Here is a 26,674-nt window from a genome sequence, read left to right on the forward strand (position 1 = left end):
AGCTTTAAGGGCACTAGACATGGAAAGCATAAGTTCAGTGGCTCACGAATGAAACAGTGATAGAAATTCACTTTCCCTAAAATCTCTTGCAGTGTCTTGGTAGTACGGGGCAGTGTAAAGTCCATTATAGCCACGACTTTTGATGGCAGAGGGTGTTGCACCTTCTATGGAGATGCAGTGGCCGACAAAGTCAATAGCAGACAAGCCAAACTGGCGGGGTTAATAATTAGCCTGGGTTGGCTTAAGCACTTGAAAAGCGTACAGAGATATGATAAGTGCTCGGTTTTGGATGAGCTGGCGAGTAGTATTCATCTAGGTAAATAAAAAGAAAATCTAATTCTTTTAACACAGAGTCCATGAATCACTGGAAAATCTGCATTTTTCAGTCCAAACGGCATGCATAGAAGCTCAAATAGGCCAAATGGGGTTATAACAGCAGTTCTTGGAGTGCCCTCAATGCACACAGGCACCTGATGGTAGTCCCTGATTAAGTCCACTTTAGAAAAAAATTATCCTCGCAGCTAACCATGCTGAAAAGCCATGAATATGTGGGACCAGGTAACGATCGGGGGAGATGGCCTCATTAACGCAGTTGTAATTGCTGCATGGACAGCAACCACCATCGGGCTTACAGACCATGTGGAGGGGTGAAGCCCAAGGGCTATTCAACCTGCATACAATGCCAAGCATTTCCATGTTAGCAAACTCAGCCATCACACTGGCCAACTTTTCTGGATCCAGTCTATGTACATGGGCATGGACCAGCAAGCCAGTTGTGGAAATGTGGTGCTCAACCCCATGCTTTGTGATTGTAGTAGAGAATGTGGGTTTGGTAAGTTTTGGGAATTTGCCTATTAGGCAATTGATTTCACATGTGGGGATACGGGGTAACAACCCAAAGTCCTTTGTGTCCACAAGCTGGCAGTTGTTAAGAGCTACTAACAGTCCTTTGGTGCACAGGAAATTTGGGCCGAGCAGAGGTTTAGCAACTTTAGTCAAGACAAAAAGTCCAATGTGTAGTGTTGTTCATTGAACAGAGCATAAGGTGTCGTTTCCATCAAGGTCTGCCTTATAATAAGTGGGCGATGCTGGCAGCACTTTCACTTGAAAGGGTGTTCGCACTGAGCAATAGACAACCCTGGCAGCTGAAACTCATGGTGTTCACAGACCTCCGATGTCTCGATGTGCTGGCATGTTGAAGCCGCATGGTGGTCGGGACTTCTTAGCATTTGTACTGAAGCATGCATGGTAGAAACAAAGACCCGGCATTATCTGGTTCAGAACCCTGGCCATGAGTCTGCTGGTGGCACTGCTGACGGGGCTTATTGAGACAAGGAAAGGAGGCGGAAGCCATGGCCTTTTACTTCCATTACATCAGACACTGTCTCTTAACGTGAACACAACAATTCAATGACGGTGTTTGTGAATTGTGTAGATCAGTTTCTATTATGAACAATATGTGTCATCTGTCACCCATTACATTACCCTACATGGGTATTTGTAATCTGGGGTAAGACTGTAATCTAAACATTTTTTAAAAATTATATTTGAAAGCCTATGAAATAAACACAGAAGGGAGTAAACCGATTCCAGAAATATTAATGAAAGCAGAAATGCCAGAATGACTTAGGTCAGCAAACATTTGTGGGGAAAAAACATCAGCACTGCAGGATTGCCATCCTTTGTCAGAACTGAAAGATCACAGAACTGAAACATTAATAGTTTTCTCTTTCTAAAGCTGCTGCCTGATCTGCTTAGTCTTCTCAGTATTTTCTGTCTTTGTTTCAGATTTTCTGCCTCTGCAATTACAATGACTTTCGTTTATCAGAAACATAAAAACAGTTTCTCAAGGCCAAATAGGTTAGTCAGCAATAACTATCTATGCCATTAAAAACACAGAAGCACTCATATAAGGGATTATTTTTTCTCAGGGGTTTTAAAACAAAAAGAATAGTGCATCAACATTTGAAGATCTCATCCTTTGAGATGATTCCCTCTGTAAGGTCTTCAGTGGTACAGCAATTCTCACTTTTATCTGCCAAGGTGCAGGCTCCAGCAGTTCTTGTCAGGTTCATAGTAAATCTCAACAATGTCATCTTCATCACAACCACACAAATTGGGGCAGAAAAATCCCCCAGTCCCCCACCTTCATGCCACCTTAGGTAAATTTGGTTTTATTTCACTTATTTTGTTCTATCAATTTGATCTTCTACCAACAAGAAATCATGATCAGAGAAACAGTCAGTTACAAAGATGCATAAGAACAGTGGGAAGCTGATATTCTCAAAATGCTTGCTTCTCAAGGCCAAACCCACCCATTACTATTCCATCAATTTTAAGACCACATCTATCCCGTATCATCACTTTTAGAGGAAAATGGAACATTTGATGCATTTTAAACATTCTCAACTTTAGTACTGCTTATTTAGATTTATTTTCTGTAATTATGTTCTCATTTTAAATGAATACAGTACATGCAACTATTGTGCTGTTGATATATTTTCCGAAAATAGAGGCACCATACACAGCTATTCATTTCATATTTCCTAATGACAAAGAGGAGGCCACTTCGGCCCAATCAATCCATATTGGCTCAATGAGAAATCATGTTCCCTGTGACTTATCGTCCTATATTCGCAATAACACTCTCCCATGCCTCCAGGTTTCCAGCCTTCCTCACCTGTGAAAAGCCATGGATTGCTTGAATTGCAAAGAACCATTTTTGTGCGACTGGAGTTCCAGTTATTGAGCAGGCTGAAAAAGATTAAACAGAGTTTACAACAAACAGTTTGAATACTAATTGATTGTAATGTAAAACAACGATGTCTGAAATAACCATCATGTTAAAAACAAGGTCAGAAAAGACAAAATTTATGGGGAAACAAGTTGAACACAAAACAGGATAAACTGCAACGGGAAAGAAAAGAAAATTAAAATCATTTTAACTGACCGACTAGAAATAATGTGTGACGTATGTGAGGAATTTCTGAGAAACTGTTTAATTTATCTCTCCACTTTCAGCAGTAGTTTCACCCTGGTCAATTTCTATGGCCGTCATCCATAACTCAAAGCCTAAATGGACCAAGTGATAGCAGAAACAACCTGAAGTGAGGGCTCTTCTATGCCCTCACTTCAGGAAGTCTGATCAACTGGCTGTACTTCTACTCTGAGTATAGGCAGAAACTGAAGACTGCAGCGCCAGTAGTGAGGACCAAGACGGTATGGAATGTGCAGACGAGAGCCACTGTCCCACAGCACCAACTACTGGGACTTATCTCAATTCAGGTGTGGAATTTGCATGCTCTTCTTGTGACCATGCAAGTTTCCTCCCACCTTCCAAACAGGTGCACGACAGTGGCCACTGTAGATTGCCCAGTGTGTAGGTTAGGGGTAGAACCTGGGGAGATTTGATGGAATGTGAAGAAAATAGAATGGAGTTAGTGTAGGATTAATGTTAATGGATACTTGGAGTAGACTCATTGGTCAGAAGGATCAGTTTCCATGCTCTACGACTCTTACGAAGAAGCAAGTTTTAAGAAGGAAGAGGGGAAGGTAGAAGTTTAGGGAAAGAAGTTCAATGCTTGGGGCACAGGTTACTGGAAGACCAGTAGCCAATGACACAGCAATGTAAACTAGACATTTACATTTGCAGTCTCTGGTGAATAAAATCGATGATCTCAGAGCTAGAGTGCTGAATCAGAGGGTCACAGGGACCGCGTGTGTCCTTTGTTTCACAGAATCCTGATTAACCCCTTCCGTACCAGATGCAGCGATTCAGATCGACAGTTTTACTATACACGTCAAGATAGATCTATAGAGTCTTTCAAAAGCAGAAATGAAGGAGTATGCCTCATTATCAACTCTTGGTGCACAAATAGATCAGTGCTGTCCCAATTCTGCTCACCAGAACTGGAATATCTAGCAGTTAAGTGCCGTCCTTTTTACCTACTGGGGTCCTTTTAGTAGCAGGATACATTCCGCCTCAGGCCAATGTCAATCAGGCTTTAGATGATCTGAGCAATGGGATCAACATGCACGAAACAGCGCACCCTAACACCTTCACCATCATTTGGGGGATTTTAAACAGGCCAGTCTGAAAAAAATCACTAAGTAATTACTATCAACTGATCACTTGCAATACTAGAGGAAACAACATACTGGACCATTGCCACACCACTATCAAGAATGCCTACCATGCTATTCCATGCCCTCACTCCGGGAAGTTTGGTCACCTGGCTGTACTTCTACTCCCTGAGTACAGGCAGAAACTGAAGACTGCAGCACCAGTAGTGAGGACCAAGAAGGTTTGGACAAGGGAAGCACAGGAGTGCTTACAGGACTGCTTTGAATCAGTGGACTGGACTGTATTCAGGGATTCATCTTCAAACCTGGATGAGTATGTTCCATTTGTTACCGACTTCATTAAAACCTGTGTGGATGAGTGTGTGCCTACAAAGACTTGTTGTACATTGCCAAACCAAAAGCGGTGGATGAACCAGGAGGTACATCGTCTGCTGAAGGCTAGATCTGTGGCATTCAAGTCTGGCGACCCAGGTCTGTACTAGAAAACCAGGTATGATTAGCGGAGGGCTATTTCAAGGGCGAAAGGACAATTTCAAATGAAGTTGGAGGCCACATCAGATGTATGTCAACTCTGGTGGGGTTTGCAAGACATTACTTTCCACAAAGCAAAACCCAGTAGCATGAATGGCAGTGATGCTTCACTACCAGATGAACTAAATGCCTTCTATGCCCTCTTTGAAATGGAGAATATAACTACAGCTGTGAAGATCCCTGCTGCACGTGATGGCCCGGTGATCTCTGTATCAGAATCCGATGTTAGGCTGTCTTTAAAGAGAGTGAACCCTCACAAGGCAGGAAGTCCCAAGGGAGTACCTTGTAAGGGCCTGAAAACCTGTGCCAACCAACTGGCGGGAGTACTCAAGGACATTTTCAACCTCTCACTGCTACGGGTGGAAGTTCCCACTTGCTTCAAAAAGGCAACAATTATACCAATGCCTAAGGATAATGTCAGCTGCCTTAATCATTATCGCCCCGTATCACTCACAGTTGAACTCCTGCCTCAGTAAGGACCTGGACCCATTGCAATTTGCCTATCGCCACATTAGGTCAATGGTAGATACAATCTCATTAGTTCTTCACAAGGCTTTAGACGACCTGGATAACACAAACACCTATGTCAGGATGCTGTTCGTCGACTACAGCTCAGCATTTAACATATATGGAACACATACATATCCTCATAGAGGGATCAGAAGTGGAAGAGAGTGAGCAGCTTCAAGTTCTTGGGTGTCAAGATCTCTGAGGACCTAACCTGCTCCCAACATGTCGATGCAGTTATAAAGAAGGCAAGACATCGACTATACTTCATTAGGAGTTTGAAGAGATTTGGTATGTCAACAAATACACTGAAAAACTTCTATAGATGTACCGTGCAGAGCATTCTGACTGACTACATCACTGTCTGGTATGCTGGGGGCTACTGCACAGGACCAACAGAAGCTGTAGAGTGCCATAAATTTAGTCAGCTCCATCTTGGATACAAGCCTACAAAGTACCCAGGACATCTTCAAGGAGCGGTATCTCAGAAAGGTAGCATCCATTATGAAGGACGTCCAGCATCCAGGGCATGCCCTTTTCTCACTGTTACAATCAGGTAGGAGGGACAGAAGCCTGAAGGCACACACTCAGCAATTGAGGAACAGCTTCTTCCCCTCTGCCATCGAATTCCTAAATGGACACTGAATCTTTGGACACCACCTCACTTTTTTAATATATATTATTTCTGGTTTTATGCACGATTTTTAATCTATTCAATACCTGCGTACTGTAGTTAGTTTATTTATTTCCTTCTGTATTATGTATTGCATTGAATTGCTGCTGCTAAGTTAACAAATTTCACGATACATGCCAGTGATAACAAACCTGATTCTGATTCTGACATGAGGTTGGAATTAAAGAAGTGCTGAAAAAAGTTTCCCAAAATTACAGAGAAACGGAGAATGTGGAAAATCTTAAAAACAAAAATGAGCATTTCAAAACCACCCCTCTCCCAGATCACTTGACCCAGCACAGCCTAGAAATCATAGCTAGAACTTACTGTTCACTCAGTGAGTGACCATGTGGCTAGATAGTGACTACAAATGGAACATACAACTGTGGTGGTGCAGTGGTTAGAGGAGCAGCCCAGACATTTGTTTGGATTTATAAACCCAGAATCATCAGTGAGTCGATTTTCAAATCCCACGATATAACACTGGAATTTAAATTTGGTCAAGGTTCTGCAATATTTAAAATAAAATGCCTCACTAACGATGACCATTATACAAAAACACATCTTGTTGTGATTTAATATCAATCATGTTGCAGCACGTCTGGAGTGGTGTATGGGTCAGACTAGATAAGAATGATGAGATTGAAGATAGGTCAACAGATGAGATTTTGTTGTGAAATACCAAAGTCCTCGGTATAAATATCTGGGGCCTGCTGTCTAAACAATCCTACAGCAATGCTTGACATGATCAGACTCAGGGAAACCTCAAAAAATACTTCCATCACAACCTGGGATAAATCCTGTCCCACCACAAGTGCCAACATGATGAAGGGTGTATAAGATAATGAGAGGCATTGATCGTGTGGATAGCCAGAGAGTTTTTTCCCCAGGGCAGAAATGGCTAACATGAGAAGGCATAGTTTTAAGGTACTTGGAAGTAGATACAAAGGGGATGTCAGAGGTAAGTTTTTTTTTAAACAGAGTAGTGGGTGTGTGGAATGCACTGTCCGTGACAGTGATTGAGGTGGATACAATAGGGTCTTTTAAGAGACTCTTAGATAGGTACATGGAGCTTAGAATAATGGAGGGCTATGTGGTAGGGTAATACTAGGCAGTTTCTAGAGTAGTTCACTGGTCGGCACAACATTGTGGACCAAAGGACCCGGAATGTGCTGTGAATTTCTATGATTCTATAATAAATGTACGCCAGATATGGAAAATCTCTGTAAGTCCTTAGCATTGATTCCCAACTAATGGCAACAAGTCAAAGATGGGAAAGGAAACACCTCTTGATTACTATTTACTATCCTCCCTCAGGTGATGGACTGGTCATGAACTGGCTCATGCCATCTTCTTGCAGCTACCTTTGAGCAGGAAGCACACGAGCCCCAAAGTACCAGGTTAAAGGACAGTTACTTGTCTTCAGTCATTCCATTCTTGAACTAATTTTCACAACCTTAGTCACTATCTCAGTACAGCAACACTGTGACCACCTTGCACTACACTAGCCTGTTCTCTTTTGTTCTTATTGTAATCTTTCTTATTCATGTTTAACTTATCTTTTCCTTGCGAATGGTATGTCTCTAATGCCATGTGCTGTGATACAGCTACAAGTAAGTTTTTCATTAATTCTGTGTATACAGATTCTTGTGCTCATGACAATAAGCTCAAGTTTAATTTAGGTGCATTGCAGTTTTCTAACTAGGCTACTCTAACAGTACCTCCTAAACTGACAACCTCTTCATCAAGAAGGAGAATGACAATAGGATCATGAGGAAACCACAATCCACTGGGTTCCCTCTGAACTGAACACCATTCTGTCTTGGAAGAATATTGTTCATACTTCACTGTCACTGGGTCGAAAGACTTGACTTCCAGATGAGTAGCAGTGTGGAAATATATTCATTATTAGGACTGCAAGACTTCAAGGAGGTGGGTCACCTCCAATATCTCAAAGACAATAAAAGAAAACCAGCACCGCACCACATCTAAAAATGAACAAATAAACGAATAAAACCACTGACAAAGCTTCGGATGCTTTGGATCCATGCAATTCCACAAGTTCTCCATTCCACTGGGAAACCATGGCACTTGATGAATTAGACAACAGAACATTTGAAGGGACAAGGTTGCACAATGCTTTTAAATAACTTCATAGGTGAATGTTAGAAAATCAACTGTATACCAGTCACCGAGCAAGACTTAATTTCAGATAAATGTTCAGGTTAAAAACATGTTAACTGGAAAACATTGACTTTGAAGGTTGAAGATGAAGATGGGCTTTATTTGTCACATGTAAATCAAAATATCAAAACATACAGTGAAATATGTCATTTGCATCAAAGCAAATCAGCAAGGATTGTGCTGGAGACAGTGCGCAAGTGTCACCACACTTCCAGAACCAATATAGCATGTCCAGAACTTAGCCCTAACTATACTGTACATCTTTGGAATGTGGGAAGAAACCGAAGCACCTGGAGGAAACCCATGCCATCGCAGGGAGAACATGCAGACTCCTTACAGACGGTGACAGGAATCAAACCACAGTCAGTGATAGCAAGCACAGCAAGGCGATTGCACTAACCCCTATGCCACTGTGCTACCCGCAGTACAGTACTTACAAGATACAAGGTCAATAATGCTAATGATTAATGTGGAGGTGTCCACAATTTTACAGTTATAAAAAATGTATTACAGTTATCAAAATGTATTACCTGGAAGGGTAGTTAGTCTTGAACTTGTTGAAGCATGGCAGCTTTTTCTCAGGAACTCGTAAATGCATTTAATGGCAGTCAGCCCTGTTACACAAGAATAATGTTAAAGAAATCAGTCACATGCGAACAGGAAAATCAGACACAATGACCACAACACCATTGTTCATCACTAATGGAAGCAGGCAGAATTATCTCATACCTATATTTCTCCATAGTATTTTCTGGAAATAGATTGCAAATTTGAAGCAAAATTTAATGAATAGCAAAGACAGAATATTATTTTACATAGATACATAGAATAGTACAGCACAGTACAGGCCCTTTGGCCCACAATGTTGTGCCGACCCTTAAACCCTGCCTCCCATATAAACCCCCACCTTAAATTCCTCCATATACCTGTTTAGTAGTCTCTTAAATTTCACTAGTGTATCTGCCTCCACCACTGACTCAGGCAGTGCATTCCACGCACCAACCACTCTCTGAGTAAAAAACCTTCCTCTAATATCCCCCTTGAACTTCCCACCCCTTACCTTAAAGCCATGTCCTCTTGTATTGAGCAGTGGTGCCCTGGGGAAGAGGCGTTGGCTATCCACTCTATCTGTTCCTCTTAATATCTTGTATACCTCTATCATGTCTCCTCTCATCCTCCTCCTCTCCAAAGAGTAAAGCCCTAGCTCCCTGAATCTCTGATCATAATCCATACTCTCTAAACCAGACAGCATCCTGGTAAGTCTCCTCTGTACCCTTTCCAAAGCTTCCACATCCTTCCTATAGTGAGACGACCAGAACTGGACACAGTACTCCAAGTGTGGCCTAACCAGAGTTTTATAGAGCTGCATCATTACCTCGTGACTCTTAAACTCTATCCCTCGACTTATGAAAGCTAACACCCCATAAGCTTACTTAACTACCCTATCTACATGTGAGACAACTTTCAGGGATCTGTGGACATGTACCCCCAGATCCCTCTGCTCCTCCACACTACCAAGTATCTTGCCATTTACTTTGTACTCTGCCTTGGAGTTTGTCCTTCCAAAGTGTACCACCTCACACTTCCCCGGGTTGAACTCCATCTGCCACTTCTCAGCCCACTTCTGCATCCTATCAATCCTCTGCACTCTTTGACAATCCTCTACACTATCCATAACACCACCAACCTTTGTGTCATCTACAAACTTGCCAACCCACCCTTCTACCCTCACATCCAGGTCGTTAATAAAAATCACGAAAAGTAGAGGTCCCAGAACCGATCCTTGTGGGACGCCACTAGTCACAATCCTCCAATCTGAATGTACTCCCTCCACGACCACCCTCTGCCTTCTGCAGGCAAGCCAATTCTGAATCCACCTGGCCAAACTTCCCTAAATCCCATGCCTTCTGACTTTCTGAATAAGCCTACCGTGTGGAGCCTTGTTAAATGCCTTACTAAAATCCATATAGATCACATCCACGGCACTACCCTCACCTATATGCCTGGTCACCTCCTCAAAGAACTCTATCAGGCTTGTTAGACATGATCTGCCCTTCACAAAGCCATGCTGACTGTCCCTGATCAGACCATGATTCTCTAAATGCCCATAGATCCTATCTCTAAGAATCTTTTCCAACAGCTTTCCCACCACAGACGTAAGGCTCACTGGTCTATAATTACCCGGATTATCCCTACTACATTTTGAACAAGGGGACAACATTCGCCTCCCTCCAATCCTCCGGTACCATTCCCATGGACAATGAGGACATAAAGATCTTAGCCAGAGGCTCAGCAATCTCTTCCCTCGCCTTGTGGAGCAGCCTGGGGAATATTCCTCAGGCCCCGGGGACTTATCCGCCCTAATGTATTTTCCATTTACCAAAAGCATTCAAAGAACAAGTAACAGACAGCATCAGTGAAGTATCTTTTTTTCTCCATATCACAGCCTCATATTGAACAGAGCAACAGCAGATTTCTAATTTCTAACCTAGATATGCATTCACATAAGACGGATGTCCTCAAAGATTCCATAATTGATTTGTTCAAATATTTTTCCAATTGTACTCCAAGGTTTCCAAACCAATTTAAATCTCCTCTGTATTTTTCCATGACTCCTGTTTCAACTGTTAGGTTGGGGAGAAGAATAGTACAGTGTTCCAAATCTGACCTGGACAAACTGTTGTACAATAACTTAATAATACTGTGACTTTTTCTTAAGATTTGATCATAGCTAATGGACAGAAAGAACTCATATTTATGCATCACAATTCATAATTCCAGGGCATTGCAAAGCTTTTTCTTCCCAATATAGTCCTGTCTAAAACGCAGCCGCAGTTGTGATGAGCAAAAGGGAAGAGAAATATGCACAGAGTCCCACAAACAGCAATGGGAGTTGATGATTAATCAGGCCTCCCTGGCTCATCTGCAAAATACTGGCAGATCATTTACTCAGTTTGTACCGTAGAGGAGATGAATGCTTCAGTTTAGAACACCTGTTTAGATCTAATGCTTAAAACCTCATGAAGGAGCCTTTTACTCATAAACACTCAAGTTTCACTCCTCTAAGGATATGAATGCAAAGCTGGAAACCTTTAGAGCAGGGGTTCCCAAGTTTTTTTATGCCAAGGAGCCTTACCATTAACTGAGGGGTCCATGGATCCCAGGTTGGGAACCCCTGCTTTAGAGATTCATTTACTATTGTATTTCCTATAAGCTGACCCATCAGTAATTTGCGACTGTTTCCCTGGAGTGAAGGAGGCTAAGGACTCGGGAGTGGCCTTATAGAGGTTTTTTAAATGTTGAGGATCATGGATAGGGTAGATAATCATGGTGTTTGCTTCAGGGTAGGGGAATCTAAAACTATCATGCTCTTCCAATAACCCTTAAGCAACAACCTCAGTAAAGGACTCCAACTACTGTAGTCAGGCTAACTGGCCTATAATTTCCTTTCTTCTGCCTCCCTCCCTTCTTAAGGTGGAGTGACATTTGCAATTTTCTAGACCTCCAGAACCATTCCAGAATCTAGTGGATCTTGAAAGATCATTACTGAAGCCTCCACAATCTCTTCAGCTACCTCCTTCAGAACTCCAGGATGTAGTCCATCTAGTCCAGGTGATTTATTGCCCTTCAAACCTCTGCGCTTCCCAAGCACCTTCTCCTTAGTGATAGCAACTACATTCACTTCTGCCACCTGACACTCTCAAATTTCTGGAATACTGCCAGTGTCTTTCACAGTGAAGACCGACACAAAATACTTAAGTTTATCCACCATTTCTTCATCCTCCATTACTACTTTTCCAGCAGTCCAATATCCATTCACCACTCTTGCGTTTCTATTACCCTTTATATATCTGAAAAAACTTTTGGTATACTCTTTGATATTGTTCTCTCCTTGTATTATTTCTTTTAATTGCCTATTTGTTTTTAAAAGCTTCACAATCCTCGAACTTCTCACTAATTTTTGCCGTGTCTTATGCTCTCCTTTTTGCTTTTATGATGTCTTTGACTTCCCTTGTCAGCCACAGTTGCTTCATCCTCTCTTTAAAATACCTCTACACCTTTGGGATGTATCTATCCTGCCTCCAGAAATTCCAGCCATTACTGTCTGGTCATCATCCCTGCTAGTGTCTCCTTCTCAACAAATTTGGCCAGCTCCTCTCTCATACCTCTGTAATTCCATTAACTCCACTGTGTTACTGATACAGCTCACTTTATCTTCTCCCTCTCAATCTTCAGGGTAACTCCAACCACAAACTGTTCCATTTGCTACCACCCGGGAGAAATACCGCAGCTTTAAAGCCAGGACCAACAGGCTCCGGGATAGCTTCTTCACCAGGCCATCAGATTGATACTATACTAGAATCTGTAATTTGCACATTCAGACGGAGAAGTAACGTAAAGATTTTTACTCCTCACGTATGTGAAGGATCTAAGAAATAAAGTTAATTCAATTCAATTCGAATTCTATCATATTATGATCACTGCCTCCCAAGGGTCCCTTTATCTTAAGCTCCCATATCAAATCTGGTTCATTACACAACACACAATCCAGAATTGCCTTTCCCCTAGTGGCCTCAATCACAAGCTGCTCTAAAAAGGCATCTCTGAGGCATTCTACAAATTCCTTCCCTTGGAATCCAGCACTAATCAGATTTTCCCCAATCCACCTGCATATTGAAATCCTCCATGATTAGCCTAACAGTGCCTTTTTTACATGCTTTTTTTTTAGCTCTTGGTTGTAATTTATATCCCACGTCCTGGCTACTATTCAAAAGCCTGCACATAACTCCCATCAATGTCTTTTTACCCTTGCAGTTTCTTAACTCTACCCACAATATTCTACATCTTCTGATCCTATGTCACCTCCTCCTAAGGATTTGATTTCATTTTTTACCGACACAGCCACCCCATCCCCTCTTCCTACCTGCTTGTCTTTTCAATACAAGGTGTGTCCTTGGATGTTAAGCTTCGAACTATGATCTTCTGTCAACCACATCTCAGTGATGCACACAATGTCATACCTGCCAATCTCAAACTGCGTTATAAGATCATCTACCTTATTCCGTATACTGCGTGCACTCAAATTTAACACCTTCAATCCTGTACTCATTACTCATTTTGATTTTGCCCCTATGTTACGCTTCACCTCGTCTGACTGACTGCAATTTTGCCCAGTCATCTACCCATCCTTCCTGATAATATCACTACACACTGCATTAAAATGTATACCGACTGCCCCATCCTCAGACCTATCACTCTGGTTCCCATTCCCCTGCGATTTCAGTTTAAACTCTCCCCAACAGCTCTAGCAAACCTGTCTGCAAGGATACTGGTCCCCCTCGGGTTCAGGTGTAACTGTCATTTTTGTATAAGTTACACCTTCTCCTGATGAGATCCCAAAGATCCAGAAATCTGAAACCCTGCCCCCTGCACCAGTTCCTCAGCCACTCATTCATCTGTACTATCAACTGTCGCCCTTCGCCACCATCTGTACTATCATCCTATACCTGCACTGACTAACACATGTTTTTGGAAGTAACCCTGAGCTTAACATAGAACATAGAATAGTACAGCACAGTACAGGCCCTTCGGCCCACAATATTGTGCCGACCCTCAAACCCTGCCTCCCATATAAGCCCCCACCTTAAATTCCTCCATATACCTGTCTAGTAGTCTCTTAAACTTCACTATTGTATCTGCCTCCACCACTGACTCAGGCAGTGCATTCCACACACCAACCACTCTCTGAGTAAAAAACCTTCCTCTAATATCCCCCTTGAACTTCCCACCCCTTATCTTAAAGCCATGTCCTCTTGTATTGAGCAGTGGTGCCCTGGGGAAGAGGCACTAGCTATCCACTCTATTCCTCTTATTATCTTGTACACCTCTATCATGTCTCCTCTCATCCTCCTTCTCTCCAAAGAATAAAGCCTTAGCTCCCTTAATCTCTGATCATAATCCATACTCTCTAAACCAGGCAGCATCCTGGTAAATCTCTTCTGTACCCTTTCCAATGCTTCCACATCCTTCCTATAGTGAGGTGACCAGAACTGGACACAGTACTCCAAGTGTGGCCTAACCAGAGTTTTATAGAGCTGCATCATTACATCGCGACTCTTAAACTCAATCCCTCCTCCCTTTTTTCTGCCCTCTCTATCCCTTTTAAAGCACTGAAATCCAGGAATATTGAGAATCCATTTCTGCCCTGGTGCCAGCCAAGTCTCTGTAATGGCCACTACATCATAATTCCATGTATGTATCCAAGCTCTCAGTTCATCACCTTTGTTCCTGATGCTTCTTGCATTGAGGCACACACATTTCAGCCCTTCTACCTTACTGTCTTTACACCATTTATTCTGCTTCTCTTTCCTCAAAGCCTCTCTGTATGTTAGATCTGGCTTTACTCCATGCACTTCTTTCACTGCTCTATCGCTCTGGGTCCCATCCCCCTCACAAATTAGTTTAAACCCTCCCGAACCATGCTAGCAAACCTACCTGCAAGGATATTGCTCCCCCGCCGAGTTCAGGTGCAACCTATCCAATCTGTACAGGTCCCACATTCCCCAGAAGAGATTCCAATGATCTAAAAATCTAAAACCCTGCTCCCTGCACCAACTCCTCAGCCACGCACACAACTGCCATCTCCTCCAATTCTTACCATCACCGTCACGTAGCACTGGCAGCAATCCTGAGTGGCCACCCTTGAGGTCCTGTTCTTCAGCCTTTTGCCTAGTTCCCGAAACTCACACTTCAGGACCTCATCCCTCTTCCTGCCTGTGTTGTTGGCCCCAACATGCATCACGACTTCTGATTGCTTTCCCTCTCGTACCAGGATGTCGTGCACCCGGTCAGAGACATCCTGGACCCTGGCACCCGGGAGGCAACAAACCATGTGGGTGTCCTTCTCATGTCCACAAAATCTCCTGTCTTCTCCCCTGACTATAGAGCCTCCAATGACGACAGCTTTCCTCTTCTCTGTCCCACCCTTCTGCAACACAGGGTCAGACTCAGTGCCGGAGGCCCAGCCACCGTGGAGGTCCTGCTCTCCAGCCTCTTTCATAACTCCCTAAATTCACGGCACAGGACCTCCTCCCTTTCTACCTATGTTATTGCTGCCAATGTGCACCACTACCTCTGGCTGCTCACCCACTCTCGAGAACCTTCTGCAGTCGCTCGGAGACATCCTGGACCCTAGCACCTGGGAGGCAACACATTACTCTGGTTCCTCTTCTGCGGCCACAGAACCTGCTGTCCATCCCCTTAACTATCACTACTGCTCTGCCTGACCTTACCTTTCCTTTTTGAGTTTTAGAGCCAGCTATAGTGCCACTGTCCGGGCTGCTGCTGTTTCGCCCTGATAGGTTACCAACCCAGCAGTATCCAAAAGACCATACTTGTTGCTGAGGGAAACAGCCACAGAAGAAACTTACACTGTTTGCTTACTCCCCTACTTTTCCTGGTGGTCACCCATCTAGTATCTGAAGTCGGCACAACTAACTCAGTAAAACTCATTTATAAAGTTTTCATCCTCCCAGATGGTTCTGAGTACATCCAACTCCAGCTCCGTGCCCTCGTTGGTCAGGAGCTGAATCTGGGCATACTTCCTGCAGATGTAGTTATCTGGGAGACCGTTAGGTACTTATAAATCCCACATCTCACAGGAGGAACATTGAACTACCATCCTACATACACTTGTTATGCTTCTAACTTCTCAAGCTTAAGTTCTAGCCTGCACCTGCTCGCGCTCAAGCCTGTTGAGCCAAACCCTGACTATTCTAACACTGGTCCACTCCTACAATGTCTGCTCTACTTAAACCTCGCTTCTTTTTATTGCCCTCATTGATTAACCCTAGTTACTATTTAAAACTGCCACATAAAGTCCACATGGAACTGTCTCTAACTCACTCAGCCACTTCCTGCTCCATAGACAAGCCCTGCTCGCTTTTTAAACTGATGCATAAAGTCCATAATGAACTGCAGTGATATAGGAAGTTCAGCAATGTATGCAATACAGACATTATGAGTATTAAGAAAAAATTATCAGACAAAGCATCAGTATTCACATCTGAGATGATTGCTGTTATTTTAGTCTTGGAATGGGTCGAAGAAGTATGTGCCAATTAAGTACTTCTGTGCTCTGATTCATTCTCGATTTTGACATATATTAAAACAGATATTTCAAACTGTCGGCCAGACATTCTTCCTGAGATTGGACAACGTTAGTAGAGGCTACTCAGATGAAGGCTTGTGTATACTTTTCTTCTGTGTCCTTGCCCATGTTGGGGTTGAAGGAAACTTTACACGAAGAAGAACACAAAAAACTATCTCCAACTCATTCCATCATCTCCCATCCTGCAGACAAGTCCCAACAGGCCCCACTCACTAATTAAAACTGGCATGTAAAGTCCACAAGGAACCATCTCCAACTCACTCCGCAATCTCCTGCTCTGCAGATGGTACGTAGTGTGCTATTCTCGTCTCCTTATCTTGCGAAGAGTGACTTTCCCAAAAATGGAATGCAACAACGACTTATTTCTGTAGTTTTTGGAATGGTAGGATTGCCAAATAAGGAGATAGAGAGATGAGTTCTGTATGCGAGATGATATCATTCAAATCCATAAATTTTTCCAGAGCACATCAAGGTGGATGCTGGGACAGCACTTTTCCTGGCTGACAGGCCTAAAACTAAGGGTTGTAGAACAAGAGGTAGTCTAATTGGGACTCAATCCGAGAAGAAATTTCATTCAAAGGGTAGTGAATCTTTGGAATTCTCTATCTCAGAGCTATGGAAGCTCAATCTTCAAGTTCATTTAAGATAAAGAACAGCAGATTTCCAGTTAAGGAATCAAAAGATGTAGGGTTAGTGCAGGAAAATGGAGCTTGGGTACAAGTTATGACAAATCTTGACGAATGATGGAGCTGAAGAAGTTACTGTCCCAACTGCTCCTAATTCTCAAGTTCTTATGTTCATTTTTGCTTCTTGCTCCTACTCACAGACCCTCCAAATTATGCAGCATGTAAATTGGCCACTTAGCCTACCCAATCAATGCTGACCATCAAGCACCCATTTAAACTAATCATCATTTTATTCTTCCCACATTCCCATCAACTGACTCGGCATAGTACCATTTCCTACACACTAGGTAATTTACAGAGCGATTAACCTACTTACCATGCCATGCCTAACATGCCATATTTTTACAGCTACAGAAGGAGGTACAAAAGCTTGAAGTCCCATTCAACCAGAATCAAGAACAGCTATCCCCCTTCAACCATTCACAAACAAGAGAAAATCTGCAGATGCTGAAAATCCGAGCAACATTTCAATCGACTGTACTTTTTTCCATAGATGCTGCCTGGCCTGCTGAGTTCCTCCAGCAATTTGTGTGTATCCCTTGAACCATTCTTTTCTTGAACAAATTAGCAAAACATCAATCTCTACAGTTTATCACTTTGCACTAAAGTGGGCTCATAGTAAAAAATCAAACTGTGTTCCTTGTAAAAATTATGAATAATTTATGTTCAAGGCTGAACGTAGGTGATGTTTGAGGCTGAAGTCCCCTCTCCCTAGCATGCTGCTAGCTAATATCCAGGCCATTAAGAACAATGATGAAGAACTAAAAGCAAGACTGACCTATCAAACAGAACTGAGGACTGCTGTGTGCTTTGTACACCTCCTTCACCTGACTGTCCCATTCAAATTGAGGGCAAGACAATTCACCAGATGGAACATACAGCAGCATGCAAGTTTAGGCACCCCGGTCAAAATTTCTGTTACTGTGAATAGCTAAGCGAGTAAAAGATGACCTGACTTCTTAGGCAGAATCTGCTCTCGCACCATCTACAAATATGCAAATAATAGCACCGTATTGGGCCCTATCTCAAATAATGCAACGCAGTACAGGAAGAAGATTGAGTTTAGGGCCATGGTGTCATGACAACAACCTTCCCCTCATTGTCTACGAAAGAGCCAATCACTGACTTCAGGAAGGGGAGCAGTGCACATGTTCTGTGCTACATCGATATTCCAAGGAGTGAATATCACCAATAGTCTGCCCTGATCCAACCACATAGACTCCACAGTCATGAAAACTCACTGAAGCATCTACTTTCTCAGGAGGATAAAGAAATTTGGCATATCCTCATCAACCCTTACCAATCTTTATTGATGCATCTTATTTGGTCCACTGCCCCGTGCGTGACCAGATAAAACTGCAGAGTGTTGTAAACTCAGCTCAGGACATCATGGAAATTAGCCTCCCCTCCACGTCTTGCTGCCTTTGTAAAGTAGGCAACATAATCAAAGACCCCACCCCTCCCCAGACATTCTTTGTTCTCCCCTCTTCCATTGGGCAAAAGATACAAAGACCTGAAAGCAGGTACCAAGAAGCTCAAGCACAGCTTCTACTCTGCTGTGATAATACTATCACATGACTGCTATCACTCGTAAGATATGATGGACTCTAAGTATCACAGTCTACCTCGTTATGATCTTGCACCTTATTGTTTACCCACACTGTACTTGCCCTGTAGCTGTTCTGCATTCTGTTATTGTTTTACCTTATTCTACTTCAATGCACTGTGTAATGATTTGATCTGTATGAACAGCATACAAGAGAAGCTTCTCACTGTATCTCAGTACAAGTGACAATAATAAACCTCCTCATGTTTTTCGAAAGGCTACTTAAGTGACGTTATGTGCCTGTGATGCTGCTGCAAATATGATTTTCATTGTACATACACATGTGCACTGAGGCATTTGTACCTATGACAAAAAACTCACCTTCACCTGACTACCTCCATTTCTTTGGGATTTGGGAGGAAACTGGACAACCCAGGCAAAATCCAACACAGTTACAGGGAGAACATGCAAACTCAAACAGACGGCACTAGAGATCTACATTGAACCCAGGGTCACAGGAACTGTGAGAGAGTAACTCTAAAGAGTAGTTGTGTCATTGTGCTGTTCACTATGCTGTAGAAAATTCGGATAAAGGCAGCAGGAGAAATAAATGCACTGTTTATCACTGGTAATCTAAGCATCGGTGCATAATTCTGGCTTTATATTCCAAGACGATGCTGAAGCAGCTAGCCATTTTGGCAGACACATGTTTTAGTTGATCCATCTTTAGTTCATAAGATTACAGTTTCTGAGCAGCCATTTCATATTTAAATTGGTCTTATTATATTTTAATTTCTAAAAGATCACTGAACAATTTCTCATTTCTCTCCAAACTAAATAAAAATATTTTCATTGATAGAGTAACTAGAAAACCAGTTTAATTCACAAAATATATAATCCCATATTAGTAAGGTCAATCATTATACAGTGGATACCAGTTAATTGGGTTATCGATTAATTTGGGCACTTATCTGAGACAACTCTTAAAGAACAAAAACTAATTGAGAAAATATCCAGGATTCCCTTTGTTTATTTGGGATACGACGCTGCTTAAGTGGGGCAGCAGACTGTTGCTGAATAGGTTCTGACCGGCGTCAGTCCCACACACTTGTGTGGCTGTGACAATGTGCTTAGAGTGAACAGTTTTTAATATTTTCGTGTGTTTGTGTTCAAAAAGCAGTGATTTTTGTCACTGATAGTCGATCAGAAATAAGCAGTACAGTAAAACAATTCAGAACAATTTTGCTCATTGTGGTCTCAAGTATTCAGGCTTGGAGATGCCAGAAATGATAGGGAGTGAGAAATTTCACTGTCTCAACAAGTTAAGTACTACAAAGAATTTGAAGGTATTGACAATCATCTTGAATGTTACAGTGAAAATGAAGATTTGGAGAATGCAACCGTTGATACACTGTGTGAAGACAGTCCTTGCACTAGGTGTCAGCACTGATTTTGTTTATTACATACAATGGATGAATTTCTCCATCAATAACTATTAGGAACTAATACACAGTTTTACAGTTCTGTAGTGTTATTGATAGTCTCCTAATTTTTTCTGTATTTCATTTAAATACTTAATTTGTTACTCAGATTGTCTTTTTTATATATTTTTAACTATTTCCATGAAACCTCGATTAATTGTGGCAGCCGCTTAATTGGGCCAAAATGTACTGGTCCCAATTAACCGAAATCCACCGTATTTCTGATATTATATAGTTACTATACTACAAAAATTCTTGATTGCTTGCAAACTCGCTGGGACATCCTCAATTGTGGTTCAAAATGAGTAGCCTTGACAGGTAACTGATCCATGGTCTTAAGTTCATTGCCCTTACCTAAAATACCCCTAGCTTTAAAATATATACAATTCAATACGTCCACCCCATCTGTTCCTCATGGTCATGATATCTACTTTCTTCTCAATCCCATCACTTTCTGACCTGGTGCTCTGGGTCCCTTCTCCCTGCCAAACTAGTTTAAACTCTCCCAAATAGCACAAATGAACTTTTGAGCCAGGATACTGGTTCCCTTGCAGTCAAATGCAATATGCCCTTCATACAGGTCACACTACCCCAGAAGAGGTTCCAATGATCGAAGAGTCTGAAACCCTACCCACCCCCTCTGTACCAGATCCTTACCCATTTATTAACTTTTTCTATCTTCCTATTCCTGTCCTGACTAGCACATGGCACCAGGAGTAATCCAGGATTGCTATCTTTGAGGTCCTGCTTTTCAGCATTTTTTTTGCTCTCTACTTATTGCACAGGACCTCTTCCCTTTCTGCCTTTGTCAGTGGTGCTAGTGTGCTCACTCTCCTCGAGAATGTTCTGTAGCCTCTCAGAAACATCTTTGACCCTAGCATTTGGGAGGCAACAAAGCATCTCCTTCACAACCATATAATCTACTGCTTTCCCCCATTGAGTCTCCTATCACTATTGCTCTGTATGGCTTTACCTGCTGAGTGTCAGAGCTGGCCACATTGCCACTGACCTGGCTGCAACTGCAGGACCCCAGCAGTATCCAAAGGGGTTACTGATGGATCAACTTATAAATAAGACTCACCAACGAACTCTTCATCTTCACACTGCTCATCTCTATAATTCCAAACAGCTAACAGTACATATCGATCCATTGTCAGATTTGATAAGGATTGTTTGTTATGAAGTGAATATACAAAGAATTCAAAAGTCCAGGTTTTCTCATAGTGGTTTGACCATGCGTCATTCAATATCTTCTTAAGTTTCCCAGTTATATCCAAAAGATGCAGCAGTTTTCAATAAACCTTCTGATTTGGTGACCAAGCTGAAGATTCCCTCTTATCTCACGGTTGGAATACGACCTTCCTGCAATAGTTCCTGTTCCAAGGTTGTTAAATTCCGAGACACCGACTCGGCCCAGAGCAAGGGGCTACGGTGTGGGAAAGAAATGACAAGTTTGCTAAATTCAGGGAGGGAGCGGTGGGGGGGGGGTATTAGCTGAAGGGGAGGGGGAACTCTGAGCTAATGGACTAAACCCCCATCTGATCCTCTAACCCTGGGGGCGGGGTGCGGAAGGAGTCTGAGAAAAAGGTTTAAACGACCCGTTGATGCTCGGACCCCGGGGCGCAGATGAAGAACCGAACGACCATTCACCGCCTCTACTCCCGCCGCGCGCTTTCCCCGTTCAGCCTCTGTGTCACGGCTAACCGCTCCGGCTGGGAAACAGGGCGCCTCACCCGACTTCGCTGCTACACACGACACGGAACAGGCACGTTCATTCAAGCAAAAGTCGGGGAAATACATTCCTGCCGAGAAACTCGTTAAATATATCGATTTTCCTTTCCTACCTGGAATTTCAATAATAGGGGCCTAAAATTGGAGAACGAAGACTTCCAGCGACGTATCTTCCCCGGAAATGTTCGGGTGTTGCACAAGGAACAGACTTCTGGCAGCATGTCGAGTTTCACCAAAGCTGTACAGGTGAGGATTGGGATTGGGAACGGGAACGGGTAGAATGGAGATGGAACAGAAGCAGAGTGAGAGTAGGGCTGGGGGTGGCGGCGGTGTGGTGAGGAGACGAGAGCAAGGGTGGGGAGAGGGTGAGATAACAGAAGAGAGGGAGTACAAAAGGCGAGTATGAGATGAAGAAGAGAGAAGTGGAGGGGGGCAAGAAGAGGTGGGGAACAGAGTGTGAGGAAGGATACAGGATGAAATTAAAACCAGGAAGGCATGATCGTGACAGGTATGTCGTGGTTCATGTAGGTACTAATGACATAGGTAAGAAGAGTGAGTTCTGCAAAGTGAGTTTAGGGAGTTAGGGGCTAAGTTAAAAGGGAGAACCTTCAGGATTGCTTCTCGTGACAGGTGCTAGTGAAGCCAGAAATAGGAAGATTATACTGTTTAAAATGTGGCTAAGGAGTTGGTCTAGGAGGGAGGGCTCTCTTCCAGGGAAGGTGGGACCTGTACAGAAGAAAAGACTTGACTTGAACTGGATGGGAACCACTATCCTAGGGGGAAGGTTTGCTCGTCCTGCACGGGGTGTTGAAGGGTGGGGGGGGGGTTAAATTAGAGTTGCAGGGGGATGGGAACCAGAGTTCCTGAACAGATAGTGGTGAGGTTGTGGAGACTGATGTTGTTAAAACCTCAGACAAAGTCAAGAATAAAAAGGTTGACCATGGTGAGACTAATTCCCTGAGCTGCATATATTTCAATGCAATAAGTATGGTAGGAAAGGCAGATAAGTGTGGCGTGGATCAACACCTGGAATTATGATACTGTAGCCATTAGGGAGACTTAGTTCCAGGAGGGGCAGGACCGGGAGCTCAATATTCCAGGGTTCCATTGTTTTATACGCAACAGAGCAGGAGGGATTAAAGGAGGAAGGGTGGCAATATAAGTCAAGGAAAATGTCACCTTGTTAATGGGGTTGTATTACATACCACCCAAACATCTGAGGGATTTAGAGGAACAAATTTGTAGAGAGATCGCAGAGTTGCAAGAAATATAAGGTTTTAATGTAGGTAATGTTAACTTTCCACATATTGACTGGGACTCCCATACAGTAAAAGACTAGATGGGATAGAGTTTCTCAAATGTGTTCTGGAAAGTTTCCTTATTCAATGCATAGAAATCCCAATGAGACTATGCAATACTTGATCTGCTATTAGGGAATGAGATGGCAGATGACAGAAGTTTGTGAAGGGGAACACTTTGCATCTAGTCATTGCAATGCCTTTAGTTGCAAAATAAATATGCCAAAAGATAGGTCTAATCTGCATGTTGAGATTGTAAATTAGAGAAAGTCCAATTTTAATGGTATCAGAAAGGAGTAGCAAGTGTGGATTGGGACAGGCTGTTTGCTGGCAAAGGTGCACTTAGAAAGCGAGAAGCTTTCAGAAGTGTTATTTTGAGAGTACAAAGCTTGTCAGAATAAAAGGTAAAGGTAACAGGTTTAGGGAACCTTGGTTTTCAAGAGATACTGGGGCCCTGGTTAAGGGAGAAAAGAGGTACATAGCAGGTATAGGCAGATAGGAACAAATGAGGTGCTTATGCAGTATAAGAAATGCAAGAGAAACATACAAGAAAGAAATCAAAGGGGCTAACAGAAGGCATGGGGTTGCCGTAGCAGACAAAGTGAAGGAGAATTCTAAGGGATTCTACTAATATGTTAAGAGCAAAAAGAATGCAAGGGATGAAATTGGTCCTCTGGAAGATCGGAATGGTAATCCATGCGTGGAGCCAAAAGAAATGGGGGAGATCTTAAGTGATTTTTTTGCATCTGTATTTACTCAAGAAAGGGACAGAGTCCATAGAAGTGAGGCAAAGAGGCATCAACTTCATATGTCCAGTCCTTATATACTTCCATCCCCCATCAGGAAGGTCTCAAAGCTCTACGCTTCTTTTTGGATTCCAGACCTAATCAGTTCCCCTCTACCACCACTCTGCTCCGTCTAGCGGAATTAGTCCTTACTCTTAATAATTTCTCCTTTGGCTCCTCCCACTTCCTCCAAACTAAAGGTGTAGCTATGGGCACCCGTATGGGTCCTAGCTATGCCTGCCTTTTTGTTGGGTTTGTGGAACAATCTATGTTCCGTGCCTATTCTGGTATCTGTCCCCCACTTTTCCTTCGCTACATCGACGACTGCATTGGTTCTGCTTCCTGCACGCATTCAGAACTCGTTGACTTTATTAACTTTGTCTCCAACTTTCACCCTGCCCTCAAGTTTACCTGGTCCATTTCCGACACCTCCCTCCCCTTTCTAGATCTTTCCGTCTCTGTCTCTGGAGACAGCTTATCCACTGATGTCTACTATAAGCCTACTGACTCTCACAGCTATCTGGACTATTCCTCTTCTCACCCTGTCTCTTGCAAAAACGCCATCCCCTTCTCGCAATTCCTCCATCTCCGCCGCATCTGCTCTCAGGATGAGGCTTTTCATTCTAGGACGAGGGAGATGTCTTCCTTTTTTAAAGAAAGGGGCTTCCCTTCCTCCACTATCAACTCTGCTCTTAAACGCATCTCCCCCATTTCACGTACATCTGCTCTCACTCCATCCTCCCGCCACCCCACTAGGAATAGGGTTCCCCTAGTCCTCACCTACCACCCCACCAGCCTCCGGGTCCAACGTATTATTCTCCGTAACTTCCGCCACCTCCAACGGGATCCCACCACTAAGCACATCTTTCCCTCCCCCCCCCCGCATTCTGCAGGGATCGCTCCCTACGCAACTCCCTTGTCCATTCGTCCCCCCCATCCCTCCCCACTGATCTCCCTCCTGGCACTTATCCATGTAAGCGGAACAAGTGCTACACATGCCTTACACTTGCTCCCTTACCACCATTCAGGGCCCCAAACAGTCCTTCCAGCTGAGGCAACACTTCACCTGTGAGTCGACTGGGGTGATATACTGCGTCCGGTGCTCCCGATGTGGCCTTTTATATATTGGCGAGACCCGACGCAGACTGGGAGACCGCTTTGCTGAACATCTACGCTCTGTCCGCCAGAGAAAGCAGGATCTCCCAGTGGCCACACACTTTAATTCCACATCCCATTCCCATTCTGACATGTCTATCCACGGCCTCCTTTACTGTAAAGATGAAGCCACACTCAGGTTGGAGGAACAACACCTTAAATTCCGTCTGGGTAGCCTCCAACCTGATGGCATGAACATCGACTTCTCTAACTTCCGCTAAGGCCCCACCTCCCCCTCGTACCCCATCTGTTACTTATTTTTATGCACACATTCTTTCTCTCACTCTCCTTTTTCTCCCTCTGTCCCTCTGAATATACCTCTTGCCCATCCTCTGGGTCCCCCCCCCCCTTGTCTTTCTTCCCGGACCTCCTGTCCCATGATCCTCTCGTATCCCCTTTTGCCTATCACCTGTCCAGCTCTTGGCTCTATCCCTCCCCCTCCTCCCATCATTTTGGATCTCCCCCTCCCCCTCCAACTTTCAAATCCCTTACTCACTCTTCCTTCAGTTAGTCCTGACGAAGGGTCTCGGCCTGAAACGTCAACTGCACCTCTTCCTACAGATGCTGCCTGGCCTGCTGCGTTCACCAGCAACTTTGATGTGTGTTGCTTGAATTTCCAGCATCTGCAGAATTCGTGTTGTTATCAACTTCATAGTGACTTGTATAAAGTATTTGCTGTCTTGAGACAAATTAGGGTGGATAAATCCCCAGAGCCTGGCAAAGTGTTCCCTTGGACCCTGGTGGGAGGCAAGTGCAGAAATTGCCAGGGCCCTAGCAGATATATTTAAATCATCCTTAGTGACTGGTGAGGCACCAGAGGATTGGAGGATAGCCAATGTTGTTCCACTGTTTAAGAAAGGCTCTAAACATAAACCAGGAAATTATAGGCCAGTGATCTTGACATCAGTAGTGTTATTGGAAGGTATTCTAAGGGACTGGATATATGAGTATCTGGATAGACAGGAACTAATTGAGGATAGTCAACATGGCTTCATACATGGTAGCTCATGTCTAACCAATCTTATGTAGAGTTTTTCAAGGATATTACTATGGGTGATGCCAGCAGGCTCAATAAACTGATTAGAAAGGCTGGCTCTGTTATAGAAGTCAGCTGGAGGTTGTGGTGGAACAAAGGACCCTACGGAAAATCCTGGCAATTCTGGACCCACTGCATGCCATGTGGGTTGAACAGAGGAGCACTTTCAGTAATAGACTAAGATAAATGCACTGCTCCAAAGAGCTCGAAATGAGGTCATTCTTACCCTCGGCTACCAGGCTTTATAATGAGTCAACCTATAACCAGGGGAGAGATCTTATAATCTTTTCCTTGTAAATCTTGTAACTTATTTTTATTCTTTCTTTCTTGTCTTCTAATATTTGTATATCTGTGCACTTGTAATGCTACAGTGACACTGAAATTGCCTTTGGATCAATAAAGTATCTATCTATCTAAAGCTGATGAAGGCAAGGCAGTGGATGTTTTCTATATGGATCTTGGCAAGACATTTGACAAGCTCCCACATGGGAGGTTGGTCAAGCACGTTCAGACACTCGGCATTCAAGGTGAGGTAGTAAATTGGATTAGACATTGGCTCTGTGGGAGAATCCAGAGAGTGGTAGTAGACAGCTGCCTTTCTGACTGGAGGCCTGTGACTGGTGGAGTGGCACAGGGATCGGTGCTGGGTCTGTCGCTGTTTGTCATCTATATCAGTGACATGGATGATAATGTGGTTAACTGGATCAGCAGATTTGTGGATGACACCAAGACTGGGGGTGTAGTGGACAACGAGTAAGACTATCATGGCTTGCAGAGGGATCTGCATTAGCTAGAAATATAGATAGAT

The 26,674-nt window shown here is 43.3% G+C and overlaps 2 protein-coding genes across 5 annotated transcripts in view; one reads left to right on the plus strand and one right to left on the minus strand.

Annotated features, from left to right (window-relative positions):
* mtbp (MDM2 binding protein) overlaps positions 1–21,538 on the minus strand; it is a 99,779-nt gene extending 78,241 nt beyond the window's left edge. Inside the window, exons 1-3 of one of the 3 annotated variants that reach the window (XM_063056334.1) lie at positions 20,943–21,535; positions 8,509–8,592; positions 2,681–2,754 (exon numbers count right to left, since the gene is read on the minus strand). In XM_063056334.1, the coding sequence (XP_062912404.1) occupies positions 2,681–2,754; positions 8,509–8,592; positions 20,943–21,012 (228 nt within the window). In that variant the 5' untranslated portion in view covers positions 21,013–21,535. Of the gene's footprint in view, positions 1–2,680; positions 2,755–8,508; positions 8,593–20,942 lie in introns of all 3 variants that reach the window. The other 2 variants (XM_063056327.1, XM_063056318.1) reach the window with 2 other exon arrangements.
* A 128-nt stretch (positions 21,539–21,666) lies between these two features.
* The window catches only part of mrpl13 (mitochondrial ribosomal protein L13), a 115,105-nt gene continuing 110,097 nt past the window's right edge, over positions 21,667–26,674 (plus strand). For both annotated transcript variants that reach the window (XM_063056348.1, XM_063056355.1), the window contains exon 1: positions 21,667–21,838. In XM_063056348.1, the coding sequence (XP_062912418.1) occupies positions 21,812–21,838 (27 nt within the window). In that variant the 5' untranslated portion in view covers positions 21,667–21,811. The remainder of the gene's footprint in view (positions 21,839–26,674) is intronic.

Source organism: Mobula hypostoma, chromosome 1 (genome assembly GCF_963921235.1).
Source record: "Mobula hypostoma chromosome 1, sMobHyp1.1, whole genome shotgun sequence".
In the NCBI taxonomy this organism is placed as follows: Eukaryota; Metazoa; Chordata; class Chondrichthyes; order Myliobatiformes; family Myliobatidae; genus Mobula; species Mobula hypostoma.